Source organism: Carya illinoinensis, chromosome 10 (genome assembly GCF_018687715.1).
Source record: "Carya illinoinensis cultivar Pawnee chromosome 10, C.illinoinensisPawnee_v1, whole genome shotgun sequence".
NCBI classification, from domain to species: domain Eukaryota; kingdom Viridiplantae; phylum Streptophyta; class Magnoliopsida; order Fagales; family Juglandaceae; genus Carya; species Carya illinoinensis.
In genome coordinates this window covers 10,513,127-10,536,165 of record NC_056761.1, presented here as the reverse complement: position 1 = coordinate 10,536,165, position 23,039 = coordinate 10,513,127, and the positions used below count along the sequence as shown (strand labels likewise).

Genomic DNA, 23,039 nt, shown 5'->3' with positions numbered 1-23,039 from the left:
CCGTCTTCCATCCCCAGGCTGTATGCGCCAATCTATTTGCCACTACGTTGTCTTTCCTGGGCACTTGAGTAATGTTGAAATATGAAAATCGGTCACGCACCTCCCAGACTCGAGTCAGATACTTCTTCAATTTTTCTCCTTTGGTGGCGTATGTTTCCAAAACTTTGTTGATTATCACTTGTGAGTCCGACTTCACTTCTACCTCAGTCGCCCCTAATGTTTCAACCACTGAGAGCCCTACCGCAAGTGCCTTGTATTCTCTTTCATTGTTCGTGGTTTTGAATGCGAGTGTCGCCATGTAGCGATGCTCCTACCCTTTGTTGTTAATATGAAAAACTCAAATCATATATTATAGGATCCCACAGATGGCGCCACTATAAAGGACGCGTCGCACCATTGATTGTGAACGTTAACCTGCAAGTAGTTTTGTAGTTAGCAATGTGTGCCTGTGACAACTCCGATGCTTAAGTCAATAATAAGTGAGAGATAATAATTTAAGAATATTTAATTCAAGAGTTACATGTCGCCCTTATATATAGGCGTAGAGACCAATTGGATTAGTGTCATAAATATATTAACTTTATGCAATATTTAGCCATTAAGAGGTTTGTCCCCGATGTATCAGAATTATCTATTCGCCACTTCATGAATATTCATAGGCTGAGGGTTAATGCCTCCTAATAAGTAGGGTGGTTGGGCCCGTATCAAACTACACTGCTCCCTCGAATAGTTATTCTTTAGAAGTGTTGGACATTTGCCTCTAATTTGGGTCAGACCAATATTAACCCCTCCGCTACTTATCAAAAGAAAAAAAAAGATAGAACAAGAGGTAAAATCTAAACTTGAGAGAGAGTTCAAGTGATAAACCCAGTCTTGATATGATAAACATATTGAATTTAAAACCTTAATGAGACAATAATCATAGGAAAATGATAAAGATCTTGATAATGGGTTTCGACATGGGTCTGAATAGTTTTTTTATTTTTATTTTTATTTAGTGATTAAATAAGTATTTTTTAATAATATTGTAAATTTTTTTTAAATATATAAGAATTCATCGATGGCTGTTCAAGCTATAAAAATTTAGTCTTGTGACACCCATCATCGTTTGAAATGCCCGATAATTACTCCATTGAGTGGAATAAAAAGTTGTATCATGTATGCACCCGAAGGTGACTCGTAACAAATAATCTGCAATTCTCCAATGCCCTTGTTAATAGAGATGAGTTGTATTAATTCATTTCTTTTTAATACTGTTATTCTAAAATCTTCGCATGAAATAATTTAATTTAAAAGATAAATTTTAAAATTTAAATTTTATAAAAAAATATTTCTATTTAAATGACGTAAATTTATTTATGAGTAATGCTACGTACAGTCATTTTTTCACATTCTTTGCGCACTCCACTGATATGATTGGCTGGATTAATTTTTTTTTAATACACAACCAATCATATCACTAGAGTGCACAAAAGAATCCGTAAAAATGACTGCACATAAAATTTTTCTTTATTTATTGAAAGTTTCTTTTAATTTTTATATTTTTACTGTTAAAAAGGTAAATAACTATGTGTTGCTTTTTTTTCGTTTTTTCTCAACAATAACTTTGTATTGAATTTGAACTAATATTGTCTAACACTTTAATCTAAGCTCCAAGGCTTTGGAATTCATATTTTTTTTTAAAAGAGTTTTTTAATCATTTATTTATCTTAAATTAGCCTATGACAGTCTGAGAAGCCGAAATAAAGCCGCCCTTTGCTACTGTCGAAAGGATCATTTGCAGCTGCTCTTCTTCTCCTCTGCATGAGCGAGAGATCGAACCCACCTTATATATTTCGAGCGCAATATTGATTCTCCTGAGTCCTCTCTGGTTTCTCCCCGAGTCTCGCTCTCCGAACCTCTCCCGATCTCCTCATGGCTCAGTTGGCGGCATCTCAGGTCAACCTTTTTTTTTTTTTTTTTTTTCATTATATGAATTTGATCCTTACCCTCTGTTTGGCTTCCGAGAAACTGCGGGAAAAGAAAATGAAAGTAACCCAATGATGAATATTAAATGAGATTAAACAAGCGCCCCAGCTGGCAAGTGGATGGGGTTTTTGCTGTGCTTTTGACTCTGCCTTTCTGCTAATGTTTTCATGGTTTGCTTTCAGGTTGCAGTGAGTGTTCCTGTTGGGAGCGATTTGTCCACCAGAAGATCCGTGTTGAAGGTTTTTTCAAAATCTTTATATTTTTTCCGACTAATTTTGTAGTTGAAATGCTTAATGTTACAATCTTCGAGTTAAATGATTATTTATTTCTGTTAGTTCTATGTTTGACTATGTCGTGGATCATAAAATTTAAGAGTTTGTATGGTTACATTCTAGAACATGAGGTCTTGATATTTTGGGGATTTTGGAAATAAGAACTCATTCCCCATATTAAACTTTCCTTGGGTGGGGAAAAAAAAAAATCTGTCCTACTCACATTTCATTTCAAGCCATTTGAACTGGAAGATCGAAATCCAATCATTTTCTTCAATTAGTTCGGTCCAAATGAAACGATAAAGAAATTGTAAAATTTGTAACATTTTTGGGAATTTTGGAAATAAGAACTCTTTCCCATGTTCCAACATTACTCACATGTATATCTCAATTTCAGAAGCATAGATTTTAATTTGTGTCAATTGCAGTAGAGAACTAATTATGTATTTTTCTTTAGTTCTCAGAGACGAAGTAAAGAGAGAAAAAGTCGCTTTCATTGGAAAACTTATCCCTAGAAAAAGCCTTGATCAAAGCAAGTTGACAAGATGCTATTTTCTTTTAGTGTAGTTTTGCTGAAGTCTTGCAAATTTGCAACATTATCTAAAAGCTATATTCACTTTTTTGTTTGTTTCCTTATCAAAAACTGCTCCACCACCTGAGAGCAAGAGAGTGGATTTCAGGTCCCAATTCTCTGATTTGCACTGTCATTCATGTAGTGCCTCATTTATTGTCTCGACACCATGCTAAATATGTGTATATAAGATTGATTGTTTACATGGTTCTTTATCTATAAAAAAATGCTTACAAGATTCTTTGAGAGAAAGATATGATACGATTAATATTAAATGTGAGGTTTACTTTATCATTAATAAATCAAGTTTCCCTGCTTTTTGTATGGTTTGTGATTTCTCAAGGCAACTGTTTTTCATTTTTTGCAGACAAATAGCTTAAACTTTCATGGCAAATCATGGGCACCTTTCTTATCACTGGAATTGAAAACAACAAATGCACAATTGAGAAATAAACAGATAATATGCCAATCAGTGCAACAAGCTAGCGTACCTAAAGTTGTTGTTTCCCCTTCAAGCCTCGAAGATGCCAAAGAGCCCCCACTAAATACATACAAGCCTAAGGAACCTTATACAGCAACCATTGTCTCTGTTGAGAGGCTTGTGGGGCCAAAAGCTCCTGGAGAGACTTGCCATATTGTGATTGATCATGGTGGCAATGTTCCATACTGGGAAGGGCAGAGTTATGGTGTAATTCCTCCTGTAAGTGATTAGTTACCTGGGCATCATCCTCATTTTATTGTGCTTCTCCAAAGTTGTAGGTTCTCTTTCTAGGCTAGTCATGATAAAGGCATAATATATTGTAGATGGTGTTGTCAATTTCCCTTGTTCCTGTCTTTACCTATGAATCTCTGTTGCCACTGGTTAGGATTAAGAGAATAAATAAAATGATGTAGATTTAGTGTTCAGTTCCATTTGATGGGGAATCTCAATCTGTATATTTATTCAGAATTTATGACATATTTTCTTGACATTCTAAAAGGTGTATCTCTGAATTAAAAGTATACCATTGTGATATTTGAATAATCATCTCCATGTGTCACAGGGTGAAAACCCAAAGAAACCAGGGGCTCCCCACAATGTTCGTTTATATTCAATTGCCTCCTCTAGGTATGGAGACTTCTTTGATGGCAAGACAGCCAGCTTCTGCGTCCGCCGTGCTGTTTATTATGACCCTGAAACTGGAAAGGAGGATCCTTCCAAGAATGGTGTATGCAGCAATTTTTTATGCAACTCAAAGCCTGGAGATAAAATTCGGATCACAGGTACGGTCTACCTTACACCAAAGGTTAAAATATTTGATTAGTATTTTTAGAATTTCCTTCACAAGTAGTCAAGGATCACATAACTTGCTTACACTTTCTTGCATAATTTAATTTCCGATGTCTACTAGTTATTTGATACTTGATGTGTAGCTTATAGGTCTTAACTATTCTACTCATTTTCATAAGTGGATCCAAATACTCTATCAAAGCAAGTCGACAACTTAATGGCATGCTCCTAGTCCAACATTATACAACAAATGGCTTGATATTAGTCACTTACCTTGTGAATGATAATAACTGTCACTTATAAAAAAAGTTTAATAGTAATTGTCATCAATAATTTATGTAGTCAGATGGGTTAGTTTGGCCATATAAAACAAAAGTTAAGGCAATTTTTTGTAGTTTGATGGGGTTACCTCTGGTTGTGATTCGTGAATAGTGGACAAACATGCTGACTAGTTGCACAAGTCCAGAAGGTCAGAAGCCTGGATGGTTTTTTTGATGAAGAAAGTGAGTCTGGATCTAGTGGCAATGATTATTTTATCTAAGCTTGACATTTGGATGCTTTGGATGATTATCAAACTTTCACTATCCGAAGGTCAGGAGGAAAGACAATTGAGAAAGTATCATAAATTTATTTGACCAGTAATTTTATCATTCATGCACTGAGATTTCTGTGTTTAGGGTACCAAAAGATTTTACATTGGGACAATAAGAGATTTTCTTTTCTTTATTCCATGGGAGGGCCTACCAGTGGGGGAAGTGGGTTCAGAATAACATCATTATAAGCTTGACTAATAGGTTATTCATAATTAATATAAATTGTTGTTATTAACCTGGCTCACAAAGAGATTTTGTTATTGTATAAAGGAAACTTCATGTGACTTATTTTTTGTAAAATTGCTATGCTTCGATTTTCATCTGTTGATATCCTATTGCTTATGTTGTCTTCAAGCGAATCCTACTTCAGCATTTTGGTTTTTAATGATTTCTTAGTTATGATATGGTGTCTGAATTGGCATTATCTAATAAACAAAATGATTATGCTTAGAGGATAGATATATGTAGTTGTGTGATTGGTGATTCTTTGGTGTTGGTTTTACATAGATATTCAATGTTATTATGGTCTAGACTTGCTTCTTATCTGTTCTTATTTCTGAATCATCTTGAAGGCCCCTCTGGCAAGGTAATGCTTTTGCCTGAAGACAACCCAAATGCCACCCACATAATGATTGCTACTGGAACTGGCATTGCTCCATTCAGAGGCTATCTTCGCCGTATGTTCATGGAGTCTGTTCCTACATTCAAGTTCAATGGTCTTGCATGGCTGTTCCTTGGGGTGGCTAATTCTGACAGTCTCCTCTACGACGATGAATTTACAAAGTACCTTAAGGACTACCCAGACAACTTTCGCTTTGACCGGGCCCTTAGTAGAGAGCAAAAGAATAAGAGTGGAGGCAAGATGTATGTTCAGGACAAGATTGAAGAATACAGTGATGAAATCTGTAAACTTTTGGATGATGGTGCCCACATCTATTTCTGTGGGCTTAAAGGAATGATGCCTGGAATCCAGGAAACCTTTAAGAGGGTTGCGGAGCAAAGAGGGGAGAGTTGGGAACAGAAGCTCTCACAACTAAAAAAGAACAAACAATGGCACGTTGAAGTGTACTGATTTACATGGTGATTAATGTCATGTATGCGAGTTTCATGAAAATTGCATCAGGCACATTCTGTTGGCTTTTTTTAAATTGCTCAGCTTTTTAGATGAGGAGCTTGAGTGACAATTACCATTTTATCTGTACTATTAAAATAACCATTAAGACAAGTTAGATTCTCTTGGTTGGTAAAAATTAAGAACCCTTTTCAGTAGGTGATCTCAAGAAATCTTCTCACATGGCTTGTTTTCAAATAAATTAAAAATTGCAGTATTCGGTCGTTTTAGTTGTCATATATGGTTGTCATTTCTGTTGAGTAAGAATCGTCCCTTTTTGTTTTTTGAGATGGCAGTAGAACATTTTAATCGGGGCTGGATTTTATTTAAGGCCACTGCTGGAAACAGGTTAAAAGTAGAACGAGTGGCCAAGGTTGGCAGTAGCACAAGTGCTTATGTTCGTGGGAATTGATTTCTGGATGATTTGCCTTCCAATTTCAATTCAGGAAAAAGTGGCACTTGTGGATGATAAAAGATTCAGTTCCGATTTGGGACGGTCGGGCTGGTATTGAGCCATTAACAGACACCAATAAGATTTTGACATATCACATATTCCATATTAAGCCAAAAAAGTGCATCACACTGGATGTATGACCACGTTTGTAAGCCCCAGACCCCTCACGTTTCAAGTGTTCTGAATCACCTTTTCTCTTGCTGCCATTGCCCACGATCTCCGCCCTCGCCGTCCTGCCGTCGTTTGCTGGGTAATTTGTTGATGGTATGTTTTCCAATTTGTCGTTGGCTTCATTCTCTTCTCTCCCCGTATCCTCATCCTCTGGACTCGGACCAAAATCTTTAAACTCATGATCTTCATGCTCTTCTTCCCTTTGTTCTCTATGCAAACTCCTACAAATTACTGTGTTTTCTTTTTTCTTCGGTAAGTTAATGTCATTAAATAAGAAAAGTAGAAGCTGGAACTACGTACCATCTACCAAATGAAATTTAATATTGCAGCAAAATAGCTGATGCAATACCCATTTATTTAGCTAAATATAAATTATCTTACCTCATTTCATGATTATAATTTTTACAAATTTTTACATAAAATATAATAAACAATTCAAATTTTTTTAAATTTTAAAATAAAATTAACATTAAAAAATTATATTATAATAATTTTTTATTTAATTTTTAAAAAAATATCTCATTTTTATCTTATTTCATCTCATCTGTATAACCAAACAAGAAAGTAGAGCTTTGATACCTGTCACTTACACTACAAACTATACTTATTTTAATTTTTAAATTTTATTTAAATTAAATTAATTAAGTGCTTCTATTCATTATCTCTGCATCATATATTACTAAGAAAAAAAATAAATAAAAAGATAAAATCCAACTGTTCGATTGATAAAAGCAAACCGTTACTTATGACAAGACGCTTATTTTATGTCTCATCCCTGAACAGTTCATTTTTTTAGCTTTGAAGTAACGTCACTACCTTATGGTTCCTCTAGGCTCTATCCTTGCACCCTTGATGGCCTTTACATCTATGATAACATCATATGTTCTAGCTTAAATTGTGGGGATGCTTTGTTGCACCTTAGAGAAACTATGTTTACCAACTATTAATGTGCATATTCCTTACTTTCAGCATGTTGTATTTTTCCTGATCTGGAATTAGTCGGGACGTTATTCTCAAACATCCGGTATTAATAAAAAAAATACTGTATTTTTCTATAGAGTATGCATCATTTGTAGTAATTACTAATTATATTGGCAAATTCTCCCTTTATTGCTACAAGTTATATCTTCACTCATCTCTTGATAATCTCATAAATATACACTTTAAGAACATATTTTACTAGGTATACTTTTGTTTAATTTGTCTCTTTCATATATTGGTCGATAACTCGTCTTTCTCACACTCTTATTTTCTGATTATTTTCAATTTTCACTTTTGAGTTACTGTAATTTGCACATTTGATGCATGAAACGTTTGTTCTCTCCTAGTATTTTGGTCATGGGAATTGTATATAACGTTCGGTGGTTGATCCTTTGCGACGTTTGCGTGCTTCAAGTGAGATAAATAGATACATAAAATGTATCCTATAATATTTAAGAACTATAAAATTAGAAGGTTGAATATTTAAATCTTTTTAAAATTGTGATTCTCTTACAGACAGCTCTCTTTAGAACTGTATGATTAAAATATGTATGATTTTTATGTTGTAGATTTCTTTTTCTTGAGACTTTCTAGCAAGTTTTCTTTGTGAATTGTAATCACAGGAGCCGCCACTTCAATGAAACTTTTGGTGTATACGTTTGGAGTTTCCTTGTTGATATCTTATGTCCCCAATTGTAATCACAACAAATTTTATATACGAATTGCTTTTTTTTTTTTTACTAAAATAATGGAATTCGATGAATACAAATTCTGTACGTGCAACTGGTGATTTACCACGTTTGGATCTTGAGGTGATCTTAAATGATACGTGAAGTAGTGAAAAAATAATAAAGAAAAATCTATTTACAAGCACAACTATACACTAATATGTACATTAATATAATATAATTAGTCAAAAAGTAAATTTGATTGAAAACAATGTTAATTTAAATTTTGAATATGAAAGAATCAGTATTGATATGCAGACTAGTACGCTGCTTTACTTATACGTAGTAAAACTCAAGTAATGAATAATAGCAAAAAAGTATCGAATAATTTATAAACAATGATGAATAGTGATGATGTAGTCTAAAATTATCTCAGATCATCTCACTAACCAAACTTATTTCTCGAGTAGTGATATATGTACATGTTTTTTTAATTAAATGCATTTATGTAAAGCTGATTTTGATTGGTAAATTAGATGGAAAGCTCAAAAGTTAATATTTTTTGTAAGTGAAATTAACCATTGGTAGATTGTAAAATAAGTTGTAAAACCTTACTCGGATGAACAGTACTAATCTATATCGTCATGGTATGTTTTCTTAAAGATAGTTCTACAACCAAAGAAAAGCAAATTTTAAGCATCAATTGAGTTAAGAACATTACTTCTTTTGCTAAAGTTAAATCATACCGTGATGTAAATGTGAAAGGGAAAATATGAGAGGGAGACTATGCATTAAATTAAAATAAAAACCATTAATAATAGAAAATTTTTATTTTTAAGTTGGTAGGCCGAACACTCCAAGTAAAATATTTATATAACATAATTTGATCTAAAAGATAAATTTTAAAATTTAAATTTTATAAATTAAATATTTTTATTTAAATGATATGAATAATATGTTCTATATATCAATACGAGAATAAAATAATAATAATACATAGAATATTTCTATATTGAGCATCTGGGCACCCAAATATCTTGTCACATCTTAAAAAGACCCTTTCAGAATTATATTTCACGTTCATTTGGGCATTTCACCCTCAATTTCTTTGGAATTTCAGTGTCCATTATTCAACTTACCAAGTCAAGCTAGAAAAAAGATTAAGCATTATTTAGTTAATCAAAATTAAAAATTTCATTTCATCTTATTTTATCTCAACTCATCATTATAATTTTTTAAAATTTTTATATAAAATATAATAAATAATCTAATTTTTTTAAATTTTAATATAAAATTAATATTAAAAAATTATATTATAATAATATTATATTATTATTATTTAAAATATTTTATCTCATTTTATCTTATCTATATAATTAAACGGGATGTAATTAAAAATTTTGACAGCCAAATCACAAATTTTAATAATATATATATATTAAGAAAAAAAACCTATTTATTCATTATAATGGATGGGTCTGTTCATTTAATTTTAAGCATTCGATCTAAAATCGAAGACATGGAATATCCAATGGTTTTGCATTCCAAACTTGAACAGTGATTGAGGCGACGGAATAGTGTGGCAGTTGACAATCGGGGAGGGCAAAAGTAGACGCTAGAGCAATATCCAATCACCATCGTTGTGGTGGGGACTGAGAGAATTCTGGGATTTCACTGGGTCTTGACAGTGGCCTCTGCGTCATCGTCGCACATTTCAAAGACCCTGTATACACGAGGGAGGAAGTGGCTTCCCGGTCGATCGTTTGATTCTTCGAATTTAGGAGGTTGCTGCTGAAACTTGAAGTAATCGGGGAATGGGCATGGAGGAAATGATATCGCCGGCGGACGCGAAGGGCAGTAGTCCCGGAAAGGATCAGCAAGCGGCTGGAGTTGGCATCCTTCTCCAGATCATGATGCTCGTGCTCTCTTTCGTTCTCGGCCATGTCCTCCGCCGTCACAGATTCTATTATCTTCCTGAAGCCAGCGCCTCTCTTCTCATCGGTATTAATAGCCGCATAATTAGGGCTTTTTTTGGTTGTTTTTATTGTTTCGTTCTTACTTATTAGGGTTTCTTTTTTGGGAGCGACGTGTATTGATGACTCCGTCCCAGTTCCAATTGTGAATAACAACACGACTATTATTAAAAAAAAAATAAGTAAAGGAAGATGTTTTAACCGATAATGTGTATGTATTTCTTGTTCTTTATGTCAGGTCTAATTGTTGGTGGCCTTGCTAACATCTCGAATACAGAACATAGCATCAGGTTCTTCCGTTGTTTACTATGCTCGTTTTCTCCTCTACGCAGAATTGCCCGTCTGTAGGCTTATTTTGTTATGTGGTCATAGCTGATTAAAAAAAAAAAAAAAAAATTTTTTTGTGGTCATAAGCCCTTGCTATACCCAGAAAAATTAACCAAATGAAAAAAAGGAAGGCGAAGATAAAGCTCCAGTTACTTGATTATATAGCTTCAATAATATTTTCGTTTCTTTCTGCAGGGCTTGGTTCAATTTTCATGAGGAATTTTTCTTCTTGTTCTTGCTACCTCCCATCATATTATATCCTTACTGGTCGTGGATGCGTTTTCCTTTAATATTTTTGTTGCTTTATCAATGCTTGTTAACTGGTTTCGACTTGTAGTTTTTCTTGACACTTATGTGCTTACTCAGTCAGGGTTCAGTCTCTCACCTGTAAGCACTCAGTGCCTTTTTCTCTGTATATGTGTGCGTGGGTCTGTGCGCGATCGCCAGCATGCCTGCTTTCCAATTTGCATGCAGTGCAACCATTATACTTATAGCATGATTTACTCCATGGTTTTGGCCTTTGCAGAAACCTTTCTTTTCAAACTTTGGAGCCATTGTTACATTTGCCATCCTTGGGACATTTATAGCTTCTGTTGTTACTGGACTTCTGGTGTAAGTTTTTCTTATTCACTCTAAGCATACTGAGTTTCTATCTTCCTCACCTTTTTAATGCATACATATATATATATATATATATATATATATATATTTTTTTTTTTTCTTGCAGTTACCTTGGTGGTCTGATGTTCCTCATGTACAGACTTCCTTTTGTTGAATGTCTGATGTTTGGTGCTCTTATATCAGCAACAGATCCCGTTACAGTTTTGTCCATCTTTCAGGTGATTTTGTGCTCCATTTCTGTTTCTAATGAAATAATCCGTCAGCGGGTATCTATTTTAAGACATGTTATACAGTTTTGGTGAAACTAAATTGCTTGCTGTTTTTTATTTTTTGACAAAAATTGCTCACTGGCTGCCTACATTCCTTACCTCTTGTCACTATAGGGTGGATGTTTCTATAGATATATTGAGGGTTCAACTTAAAAATATTAAATAGATATACATTCCTATAACTTATACCCAAGGCTAGAAAATATGGTTCAATTCAGGCCGATTTAAATTGAATCAGTTAGAAACCGAACCAATTTCAGTGAACTTTTTGAATTTTTCATTGAGCCACTTCAATCAACCAATTTAGGCCAATTCAGACATATTCTAGCTGATTTTAGACCGATTCGAACTGATTCAAAACTCTATTTATTTTCAAGTTGTCTAACAACTAGGTTTTTGTTTTGATTTCTGGTGCAAAATAGAATTAAGCACATGTTAACCTTTTCATCATTGTATTCAATAGGAATCACAGAAAAATTGAAAGATAAACCATGTTGTTCTTTATTTTTTTCAGTTGAACAAAAAGATTAGGAGATGAATGAGTGTTTTGTATTAAATTTGTGATTGTGCATAAAATACTACATTTTCCATGTGCTTATAACTTAATGATCTTTATCTTCTTCGTATATGAGGCAAAAAATGTCGACAATTGAGGTTAAATACATAAATGACATGTTTATTGAATCTATAATATTTTTATTGAAACATGTAAGTAAATTTATATTTTATACTCTTTTATATGTGATATTAAATGCTTAGATTGCTTTATGTATGATTTTTAATACTTTTTTGATCAACATTGAAATAACCGATTCAAAATTTTTATGAATCACCTGATTCAATTTGTTGAATCGTCTGATTCATTGAATCGGTCCTTACCCAACTCCAATTCTTCAAACCTTGCTTATACCTGTAACACCCCGTTCTCGTAGGATAGAGATGTTACTAACGTACATAACATATTGCCCGGTAAAGAGATTCATATCCTGGAATACCGCATTTATTGAAAACATTAATTAAACTGAACATAACTGTTTAGTTGAAAACTTAAAACTGAAAATGTAACATAAAAACATAAACTAACCCTACGCGTGACTTTTTATCATAAAAACATAAAAGAACTAAGTCCTTGCACTAGGTCTACTCCTGGTGTTCCAGCTTTACGTCCTTACAACCATCATCTGTGACATTTAAGCATAGAAGAGAGCAAACAAACAAACAAACAAAGAAACAAACAAAAATGAATCAAATATTCAGTAAATAGTACATCATACCGTAACATATAACTGTAACATATAACTTAACAAGACTTAATCTTTGAAAGACACTTCAAACAAACATTTATCATTCACAGATTCTCATAGCATGTTTATTCATTATCAACATGAGTGGAAACATATATGATCATGGCGAACATATAAACGTAAATGCATAATTTACTTATTTATGTTGTCTTTCACTTATTATATGGTGAACCACTTTTGGATTCGTGGCACCCCATAACTTGTCATGACATGGAGTGAAATACGCTTGAGTTCATGTTTCACTTTACATAAGGTGAACCACGCTTGAGTCCGTGGCACCGCATAACATAATTTGTGGTAAACACGCTTAGGTCCGTGTTACCCTTAACATAACATGTGATGAATACGCTTGGGTCCGTGTCATCCTTAACATATCTTGTGATGAACATGCTTAGGTCCGTGTCATCCTTAACATAACTTGTGATGAACACGCTTAGGTCCGTGTCATCCTTAACGTTACTTGAAGTGAAACATGCTTAGGTCCGTATTTCACTTAACGTATGGTGAACCACGCTTAGGTCCGTGGCACCATCTTAACATAGTTTTTGGTGAAGACGCTTAGGTCCGTGTCACCCTTAACCATCTTATCTTTCTTAATGCATGAGAACTTATTTAATATCATGAACTTTTCTAGCATGACATATACTTGCAAATGGCATAGCATGACATGGCATATTCTTACACATAGCATAGCATAACATGGCATATCTTTGTACGTGGCATAATATGATCTAAACATAAATATTCCATGGCATACATGATCTGAGTTCTATATACCTCATGATATTACATAGCATGTAAGATTTAATCAGTACATGAACATGGCATACATGACCTAGGTACTACATGAACATGGCATATATAAACTGGCTATTTTATTACATGGCATGAGACTTAAAATTATTACATGAACATTTCATGACTTCCATGTGATTTAGAATCATTCACTCCATCAAACAACAAATTCATTCATACAAGCATAATGTCATAATTTATTAAAAATCATAAAAGGAATCTAACCTTGACTTAGCTCGTAGCGTGGCATAGACAAACATCATATTTTCATATACCATTACAGAATTCACAATACACATGCAATTATATGATCATACTAATTACCTCTTAGCACTGCTTTCACAATCTCACGTCGTAGCTCGTGACCTATACACGTTACTAAACTTTTCTAGAAAACGTGTGGTAGCAATCGAAATACTTAAAATCCTACCATAGAGATAATTTGAATAAATATTCAAATATAAAGAGATTACATAAAATAATATTATTCCAAAACTCATATCATAATACTTAATATTCTGTACAAACATATAACTTAATAATTTTATAAAAATCTAGTTAAAGGTTAATTGTAATATTAACTAAAATAATAAGCTGAAACAATATAAAAGAATACTTTAAAATATGCTTAAAAGTCCTTAAATATTTTCTATAAAAAGGGTCTAAGACTAATATATTTATTTAAGTAAAACTTTGGTCTGATTTAAAACTCAGCCCAGCCCCAAATAAAGAAAAAAAAAAAACATTTAAAGTTACTAAAACAGTTTCTGTAAATACAACCAGCCCATTAAAATAATCAAGCTCACAAGAAATCAACTCACTTAACTATTAACATAAAATTCTGAAATATACTAGAATCAAGCCCAATTTAAAACAAACACAGCCCAAGATTAAAATGAACTCCAGCCATAAAGCAAAGCCCATGTAAATAAAAACACCTTTAATGCCCATTGAGTCATATACCCTTAAAAAGCTGGAAATATAATTGGCCTTTTGGAAAAGCAAAGTTTTATGGGCACAAAAGGAATTTCACCCTCAATGAGATCTAGAGACTTCTTACTGCAGTTAAAAGATAAGATTTGGTGATACACGACAAAAACTCATGGGGTATTTTTGGAATTAACTTAAAACAATATGGATATTTTTATTTTGAGAAAAACAGAAATAAACCATAAAAGGAGACCCATGTTTCAGTTTGTCTGACTGGAAACAATTAAGCCCAACGCATACTTCCTTAAAACACATAATTTATTTCTAGAACTCCAAAGGCTGGAAAAACAGATGAAAGTAAAAGGCAGCATGTGATATTAGTGAGAGTACAGCAGATGAAAAAGTAATGGTGCGAGGCAAGAGAGAGAGATCCTGTCAGCAACTTACTGAAAATGGTTGGCAGGGGCTTGAAAAATGAGGGGGCTGTGCAGGTAAGTTTCTCTATGTGTCAACTGGATTTTCTTGTGTTTAAAACTGAAGGTCCCGTGGGATTTTTATAGATGAGGGAGAGGGAGATGCCGTGAGTCTTGAGGGTAAATTGGATAAGGTCTAGAGTTGAGAGTTTGAATTCAACTAAACTTTGGAGAACTACTCCCACGAGGAAAGGAAAACTTAAAGGATAAGAGATTTTGAACTGTTTGAATAAATAGTTTTCTGATTAGGAAAATCAAACAGAGAATAAAAAGGGATTTATATTATCAAGATGAATCCTATTCAAAATCAAATTACTACCTCAAAACATATCTAATAATAATAATAATAAAAACACTGTGGGTCTGGGTGTTACAATACCTCTTGCTACTATACTGGAGTGTTCATTATCCTTATTATTATTATTTTTTATAACTATATTCATCTTTTTTTTTAGCTCTTCAATCTAATTATTATTCTTTTATTTCTAAGGTCGTTCGTTGGACAAAATATATTCAAAGTTTTGAGCTTAATCCTTGGGTCAACTATGTTTTGGAATTACTTCTAGTACTCTTTGAATGTAACATATAACTGTTCCTTAATAGCCATTCGTGTTAAATTGGCCTCTTGCTTTACTTATTGAATGTGCATCTAAATATATTGATCCATTTGTTCTTTGAAAATTATTCTGCTTAATTTTTTTCGGTAATATATATTTTTAATGGCCTTGTACAGGAACTAGGCACAGACATGAACTTGTATGCTTTGGTATTTGGAGAATCTGTTTTGAATGATGCAGTAAGTTTTTACCATTATTTCATAATATGCTTTTTTCTTGTTGAGCACATATTCTATTTATAGGCAAGCCATGTTTACTCAATGAGTTCTTTTTGGGCATGTTGGACTATTGGTAGATGGCAATTTCCTTGTACAGGTACATAAAGTGAATTTCACTTGTCTCCAGCAATTAGAGTATTTTGGAGTTCAGTTCTAAGAGAATCAATGTTTTGTTATGCAGGACAATGTCATTGGTAAATAGTCGTGACTCATCTGGACAAAACTTATTTGTTCTGTTTGTTAGGTTTCTTGAGACTTTTGTTGGCTCGCTGTCTTCAGGTAAACATTTGCAGTCTGCCTTGCACTATCAATGATTTCGAAGATTTTTTTTTTTAGTCTTTGGCACTTGTTTGAACATGCTTGTTGAGTGCATGCATTGAATTTTTCTGAAAGGACTTGGTGATTATGGTAGTTCATGTTTTAATGTTTGTCTTGGCTTGACCAGTTAACTCTCAAGCAGTTTGTACAAAAACTGAAGCAGGCAGCCGCTGTGATTAAATTTAGATTCAAAGATGACTAATATGGGTCAAAGAAGTAGAAAGAAAAATTTGAAGAAGATGAATAGTTTAATAGATTGGAAAAGGATGACCAGGACTTTATACCTAGATTTCTTAGGTAAGTACTTGAGCTCCTTGACCATTGCCCCAAATTGGGTTTGCGTCAGTTTTCACCCACAAATAGTATCTGGTTATAAAAAATTTATAAATCAAGCGAATATAGGGAGCCGTTTAATTTTGTTGAAGACCCCTTAACCAATAGGAATAGGATACTATACATCATTCTTTCCATACTGCAAAGACTAAAAAATCCTGCTAGCCAAAAGCCTAATATACCTTTTTTGTTTTTTTTTTTTTATAGATAGTGAAGAAGTTTTATTCATAATAATAGGCATTGTCAAGAAGTCTAAAGAACAACTTAGACTTCTTGAATGATTATATTCCCTGATCTTTGATCACTTTGTTTTTGTTATCAATATTTGCATGTATTTTTAAGATTACTAACATTGCATTTCGTATGTCTCTGCAGGTGTTGCAGTTGGATTTACTTCTGCTTTGATATCCTTCTTGATAAAATTCTCATATTCTGTCTAATAAGTTACTCTTAACACTTTTGGAACTTACAATTGATTGTGAGACCTTAATTGTCCAAACCTATTCAAGTATGCCGGGTTGGATATCGACAAGTGAGTACCACATATAAATCTTTCTTTGATTTTGATGACACATAACTCATACAAAAATCTCTGATACAAGTTTATTTATCTTGCCCTCATCCAGTCTACAAAACTTGGAATGCTGCCTCGTTGTCCTGTTTCCATATTTCTCGTAAGAGAACTTTTTTCAATTTCTTTTTTGAACTTCTTATTCTCTTTGTACTTTTTTGAACTTTTTTGGACTTGTGATGCGATTTTATTCACAACTTCATTCTTTGTAGGTACATGCTTGCTGAAGGTCTTGGCCTGTCTGGTATTGTATCGATATTGTTCACTGGAATTGTAAGTGAATTTATATATTTCTTTGCTGTATACCATCTGCTACTTGTCAAAAATTTATTATGGGAACATTGATTTTCTGTTTTAGGTTATGAAGCATTACACATACTCAAATTTGTCAGAGAAGTCGCAACATTTCGTGTCTGCATTTTTTCATTTGATATCATCATTAGCAGAGACATTCATGTAAGGGTGATTTTCATTATCTTTCTCTCATATTGAGTGATTGAACTTTTATGTCTATGTACTTATGATGAGTTGTTTTCAATTTGCAGATTTATATATATGGGCTTTGATATTGCCATGGAACAGCATAGCTGGTCACATGTTGGATTCATCTTTTTCTCAATTGTATCCTTGCATTATTTGTCAGAAGTAGTTTACTAATATTTTCATTAAGTGAAACTCGCTGTTGTTCCTGAACTTGCTCTATGATGACCTCAGTTATTTATTGTAGTTGCAAGGTAAGCAAGCTGTAATTGTTAATATGGGGATTCTTTTATCTAGAAAGACATTTTTATAGTTATATCAAGATTTCTTTTTATTTTTTTATTGAAGTATTTTTATACTAACATGTATTTACTATTTTTCATGTAGGGCTGCAAATGTTTTTTCTTGTGCATATTTGGTCAATTCAGTTCGACCTGCACATCGAAAGATACCTGTAAAACATCAACAAGCACTTTGGTATAGTGGTAAGGACTTTAGAGGTGGCTAATTACTTTATTTATTTATTTATTCTGTGATATGGCCAAGTACTCATTATTTATGGGTGTGAGTAGGACTTCGAGGGGCAATGGCTTTTGCCCTTGCTCTGCAATCAGTTCATGATCTTCCAGAAGGACATGGCCAGACAATATTCACCGCAACCACTGCAATTGTTGTTTTGACGGTAGGCAAGCTGACCTTTTTCTTTAGATCATTGCCTTTTTTTGCTTGGGACCTTACTCCGTTGCTATGCTGAATTCACATTTACCTTCCGGTCTTCTGTAATGCTCTAATTAAAGGCCCAAACTACATGGCCTCTACTTCAAAATGACTAGTCAATGATACAATTGGAGCCCCATTGGAACTTTATAAAGAGCAAAAACTTTTCATTCCCAAGCAATGTGGGATTCTATTCACCACATGCCCTTATCCTTATCATATGGGGTATCACAATCTCCCCTTCTTAAGTTTCTGACGTTCTCGTCTGGCCTTTCTGTTGTAGGTGACACACTCACATTTCTGGTTGAGATAGGCTTTGATATCATTTATAACGTCCCAATAGAATGCCCAAACTATATGACTTATACTCCAAAAAGACTAGTTAATGATACAATTGGAGCTCTAACGGAACCTTATAAAGAGCAAGAACTTCTCCTTCCCAAGCAATGTGGGATCTCATTTACCACATACCCTTATCCTTAATCATATGGGGTATCACATCTTCATTATCTAAATCTGAAATAAAAAACTTTACATTCTATCTTGTTCCATCACCCTAGACTTGTTGAAGAGCTAATATGAACCAGTCACTAAGCCAGTTTATCAGAATTTTTTCCCCAAATAGGTCTTACCTTTTATAGGATTCACTATTTTTCTTCATCTCCTCTTGCACTTCCGGTTTTCTTTAGTAAATTTATGCTGGTCGATGGTAGCAAACTTCAACCATGTGTTTTGGTTTTAGTCATCATCTTCCACGGATTGTCTTCTGTTGACAATGATCTCTATAAGCATGACATAACCCAGGTCAACATGATAGTCCTTAACCCAAACTACATGGGGCTGGTTGTACAATTCCTTTTTTATTCAGCTTTCTGTTTAGATCGTATCCTGTAGGACCTCTTCTCAATAACTTAATCAGTCTTATTTTGGTCTTTCCTTGTGTCTAGGCCTGAGCTGAAACCCCACCCTGCCCCCTTTAACATTTGCATCATCAAAAAAAAACTTACTTTAATAAATTTCATTTTACTTAGAAAAAAAACATTTGGATCATCAACACCATATTAAATTAAGACTTTCTAGATAGCAATCGGTGATTCTGGTCATTTTCATTTTCTTCCGTTGGCTCTTCTAATCGTGATCTTGGACTTGAAAAAGCAAAACACTTTCTCTGAATTGGCGTTCAAAGATAAAATTTAAACAAGATATATAATGAGCCATGCATGACAGCTTGTTAAATTCGAGTTTAATGGCTGTCTAGCTAAGGGGTGGTGGTTTCTTTGCAATTGAATGCTGCAAAGGTTTTTAGATTTAAAACAAAGGTTTGGAAGAACAACTGAGAGTTTCTAGGGGCTGTTTGATGGCATGATTCGGTGCTGATGGTTGGAACAGCAAACCAGATGGCAATTACATAACAATTAAGAAAGCATAAATTTCTGTGAAGTCCATGCATACAAAAACACCTATAACTCCTAAACTAATGACTCAAATTTGAAACTGTTTTAATCCTAGACTGCCTAGAGCACCACCTCCAAAACCGTAAAGACACTTAATAAAACTTAAAAATCTGACAAAATTGAACACACCCCCACCTTTTGTTGCTGTGTTTAAGTCATGATTATGCTGTGAGTTTCGTATAAGATATCGTATTAGTATAATTTACCTGTAGCCTTCTAAATGATTTTGCAGGTGTTGTTGATTGGAGGTTCGACAGGTACCATGCTGGAAGCTTTACAAGTTGTAGGTGACGGCCCTGATGTCGGCTCCCCAGGAGAAGTAAGTTCTGTAAACAATAACTTAGTTACTAGTTCTAGGTACTTTTAGCTCAGTGGAAGAGTACTAATATCCTTGAGCCTAACTTTACGAATACGACCCCTATCTATTTTATCAATGAGAGTATTCACCTGGGAATACGATGTTATTCTCCAGCACATGCTTCCTCTATCTTCGTTCATGCATATGTTTATTTTTCCTGCTCTGAGAATTCTGCTCGTTTTAGTCCCATTATAAAGAAATTGTATTAACTTCTCAGATCATTGATTATTTTTTTGGCCTTGTATTCCCTCTTCTCCTTCCCTCTTAGAGCTTGGAAGGGGACAATGACTTCATTGTTCCAAATAATGGCTACATTGCTCCCTCATATGATGAGGAAACATCATCAGCCAACAAGATCAAGATGAAACTTAAAGAGTTCCATAAAAGGTATCCTTCCAATATGAGACTACCGAGCTTTTCTGTTTTAATATTTTATTCTTATGCCAAGGAAGCAATGATCTCCCGTCCCCCTTTCTCTTTGCAGCACAACATCATTCACTGCATTAGATAGGAACTACCTCACCCCATTCTTTACAAGTCAGAATGAAGATGAAGAAGATGAGCATGGTAAGATAAACTTGATTTGGCTCTTTCAGTTAAGGTATATGGTTTTGAACAGTCTGCTGCCAAAGAAATGGTAAATTTCTAGTTGCTGAAAAATGCGTTTTTATCTTGACTCTCTTGGGAAATGTTTCTAACGGCTTCATGTTATGTCTCAGAAATCTTGTATTTTCATGTAAACCAGTGATATGAAAATGTATTCCCTCTCTTCCAAAATAGATCTGCTTTCTTTCTTGAATTTCTGAATATATGAGCAAAATTATTAAAGTATTTAATTTCATCTGTTAATCTTAAATATGAATCCACCTTTCCCATTTGAAGCCATCTTTCTTGGCCCACCAAAGGACATCTAGAAAAAATTGTATATTCGATTCATTTCATTGAAATACATGTCATGTGCAAATTTCTATCTACTTTAAGACAGGCTGGGGTATCAAATAGTTTAGCCTCAATTTGGCTCCTGTACTCTCTGTTGTTCGACCTGCACTAATAACCCAAGTCTTAAAAATCTCTTTTGTGGTTGATGACTTGATTTTGGGATTTAAAAAGATGATTTTCTGGTTGGTGGGGATGCATGTGTAGTGTGCCCTGCTTTGTAGATGAGTTAAGATAGAAACATGTCCGTTAATGAGTGTTTTCTTTAGCGGGTCTGTGTTCAGTATACCTCCCCCACTGGGTAATTTTATACTTGATTCAATTTAGCACTTGATTGTCTTTACCATCTTTCAATTCTGAAATTGACTGCATATTAGAATATTTGCTTGTTTCATTCTCATATATCCAAGAGAAAGGCGCAGACTTAGATGATCTACTCTATCATTTATTAGCAAAAGATAGAAGAGGTCTCTTTTTTTGTCATAAATGTATTACATTGATTGTCCATGTGGATTTAGGAATAAGATCCTCTCCTTTTCACTTGAAATTGATTGAATCCATTTAGTTCAAATTGAGGTGATGTGGTCATCTCATTTCTCTATCTAATTCATATCAGAAACATAATAACGAAAACACTTTTATGCGAATATTCAGTATACGAGTGTTTTTGTCATCCTGTTTCTTGGAAGGTTAAATTAAGAGAGCTTGTCACTGCAATGGAAAGTAGGACTTTTATTCGGATGTAATCATTTTTTTCGGTTAACTTTGTACTTAAATTCTGAGTTTTTCATAGCATAAAATTACTTGAATGTTTTCTTTGGGTGCTGAGCAGATGAGCCAAGGCCTAGTTCTAGAAGAGCGGGTTTCCAGGGCCATACGTAATAAATGCAGTGAGCCGTTGACAGCATTCTTAGAAGGGCATACGGTGTTAGAGGGAGGTGTGTTGTAGATAATTTACAAAATTACATTCTGGAGATAGCAAGCAGCTAGTGGTTGAACTAACAGAATATGGACGGAACATCGTCACCGTTGTGCATTCCTACTTTCTAAAACACAGAAGTAGAGTTCTGAAGGGCATACGAAGGGAGACATTAATGAATAATATGGATGGTAAAACTGGTAGAGTTAGATGTTACAATCAAATTCATACTTGTAGGCTAGCTTGTTCCATTTAAACGATCTGCTAGTACTGGATTCAACAACTTGTAGCAAGCTATTCTGCATATTTCAACCGATATATACTATATACATTTACGTTTGGTTGCTTTCCATACTAAATACAAGTTTGATTTGATTTGGAGGCTAACCTTCTTTGTAATTGCTTTCATTTGGTTGATTTGCATCTCAATGAAGGAACAATTGATTCAGTTTGGCTTCCCATAGTCTGAGCAATGAATGGAAAGGAGGGAAAAAATGAGTTAGATGCAACGAAATGGAGTATAGAAATTGGATTCCTCCTTCCAATTGTTTGGGGTTTAGATGGAATGAATGCACAGAAATGAAATATATAATCTGACAATCATGTACCTTTTTAATCCTGTTTCTTAAGGGTTTTAGATGAAACCTGGGTTTCGTTCCTTACCCTCTTTTTGTTTTCTTTAAAAACAATTTCCATTCCTTCCTTCTTTCTTTATTTTCTTTTCTTTTCTTTTTCCATTTCCGTCCAAACGGATTTCAAGTATAATTGTGGAAAGAACAAATTGAGAGTGGGTAATGATTTTTTTTTTTTTTCCTCAGAAAATGAATTCATTAATAGGTAATCAGTTACAGATATTTATTAAAGTTACAGACAATCTTAGTAATTCTAGTAATTTAAACTGTTTCAAAAGGTGGATTCTTCCTACTGTGGAAGTCCAATAGACACCTAGGAATTTTAATAAGTGGAATGCTTCCAACTTCCAATTATATTATTAGAAGCTGCCCATGGTGCAATATCATGTGTGTATCGATTATGAAATCGTATCGATTTTGAGAACGATGAATTTTTACTGCTTTTCAAGCTACAAAATTGTTCAACATTAGTCTTGTGTCTCTTATGATGCCTTTGGCTATCAAATCTTGAGTATCTTCTGGTTCAGACAATGATGATATAGTTCTTCGGAGTCTTCATCTATAATAATCATTTTATGTAGATTGAGTTCTTTTAACTCCTATGAATGCTGCCATTGCTTCCCTTAAAAGTGGGTCTTGCCACATTTAACGAGCCTTTAAAGGCTGTGTTGATCTCTTTTTCACCCAAATTTGTAAAATTCTTGACAAAATTTTAAACAATATAAATCTTTTAAA

General features: G+C 33.8%; 2 protein-coding genes across 3 annotated transcripts; both read left to right on the top strand.

The window, feature by feature from the left end:
* The first annotated feature begins 1,729 nt into the window (after positions 1 to 1,729).
* LOC122279659 (ferredoxin--NADP reductase, root isozyme, chloroplastic) lies at positions 1,730 to 6,002 on the top strand. The gene is made up of 5 exons (XM_043090414.1): positions 1,730 to 1,938; positions 2,151 to 2,207; positions 3,179 to 3,511; positions 3,855 to 4,074; positions 5,247 to 6,002. The coding sequence occupies exons 1-5, from the start codon at positions 1,915 to 1,917 to the stop codon at positions 5,744 to 5,746; spliced, it is 1,134 nt and encodes a 377-aa protein (XP_042946348.1). The 5' UTR covers positions 1,730 to 1,914; the 3' UTR covers positions 5,747 to 6,002.
* A 3,544-nt stretch (positions 6,003 to 9,546) lies between these two features.
* LOC122278980 (sodium/hydrogen exchanger 6-like) lies at positions 9,547 to 22,059 on the top strand. Of its 2 annotated transcripts, XM_043089212.1 has the most exons (22): positions 9,547 to 10,060; positions 10,271 to 10,322; positions 10,555 to 10,614; positions 10,722 to 10,746; positions 10,886 to 10,971; positions 11,087 to 11,198; positions 15,485 to 15,547; positions 15,664 to 15,683; positions 15,768 to 15,865; positions 16,613 to 16,641; positions 16,738 to 16,769; positions 16,864 to 16,911; positions 17,021 to 17,081; positions 17,167 to 17,264; positions 17,354 to 17,429; positions 17,523 to 17,542; positions 17,676 to 17,773; positions 17,861 to 17,970; positions 19,692 to 19,778; positions 20,086 to 20,204; positions 20,302 to 20,384; positions 21,586 to 22,059. In XM_043089212.1, exons 1-22 carry the CDS (start codon positions 9,874 to 9,876, stop codon positions 21,633 to 21,635), a joined length of 1,614 nt encoding a protein of 537 aa, XP_042945146.1. In that variant the 5' UTR covers positions 9,547 to 9,873; the 3' UTR covers positions 21,636 to 22,059. The 2 variants fall into 2 exon arrangements, with proteins under 2 accessions (XP_042945146.1, XP_042945147.1); XM_043089213.1 differs by lacking the exons at positions 10,271 to 10,322; positions 10,555 to 10,614; positions 10,722 to 10,746.
* Positions 22,060 to 23,039: the final 980 nt, after the last annotated feature.